The sequence below is a fragment of the Penaeus monodon genome, chromosome 21 (genome assembly GCF_015228065.2).
Source record: "Penaeus monodon isolate SGIC_2016 chromosome 21, NSTDA_Pmon_1, whole genome shotgun sequence".
In the NCBI taxonomy this organism is placed as follows: Eukaryota; Metazoa; Arthropoda; class Malacostraca; order Decapoda; family Penaeidae; genus Penaeus; species Penaeus monodon.
This window is the reverse complement of record NC_051406.1, coordinates 38,504,154-38,504,510: the sequence shown is the minus strand read 5'-3', so window position 1 is coordinate 38,504,510 and position 357 is coordinate 38,504,154. Positions and strand designations below refer to the sequence as shown.

The 357-nt window shown below is 56.0% G+C and overlaps 1 protein-coding gene across 1 annotated transcript in view; it reads left to right on the top strand.

Annotated features, from left to right (window-relative positions):
- LOC119586473 (serine protease inhibitor 42Dd-like) overlaps positions 1-357 on the top strand; it is a 9,161-nt gene that overhangs the window by 8,138 nt on the left and 666 nt on the right. Inside the window, exon 4 of the mRNA XM_037935210.1 lies at positions 73-308. Within this exon, the coding sequence (XP_037791138.1) occupies positions 73-308 (236 nt within the window). The remainder of the gene's footprint in view (positions 1-72; positions 309-357) is intronic.

The window sequence follows — 357 nt, the reverse complement described above, 5'->3', positions numbered from 1 at the left end:
CCCTCGTACCTCGTACTGTCTAAAACAGCCCCCCAAAACTCCTATCAAGTCCTGATGCCAAACCCGTTGCAGGCTACTCGGGCGACCTGGACGCGCAAGTCCTGGAGATCCCTTACCGAGAACGAGGAGCCTCCTTGTTTGTGTTCCTCCCGCGGGATCGCAATACCGGCCGCGAGTTGGACGACATGCTGCGCCAGTTCCAGCCCGCTTCACTCAGACCTGCCATCGGGAACCTGGTCAAGCGCGACGTCCTCCTCAAGTTCCCTAAGTTCAGACTCGAGAACAGCCTCAGGAGTGAGCTCACGGGGGTAAGACTACCTTTGGAGAGATAGCGTGAAGCTGATTAAATATAGATTA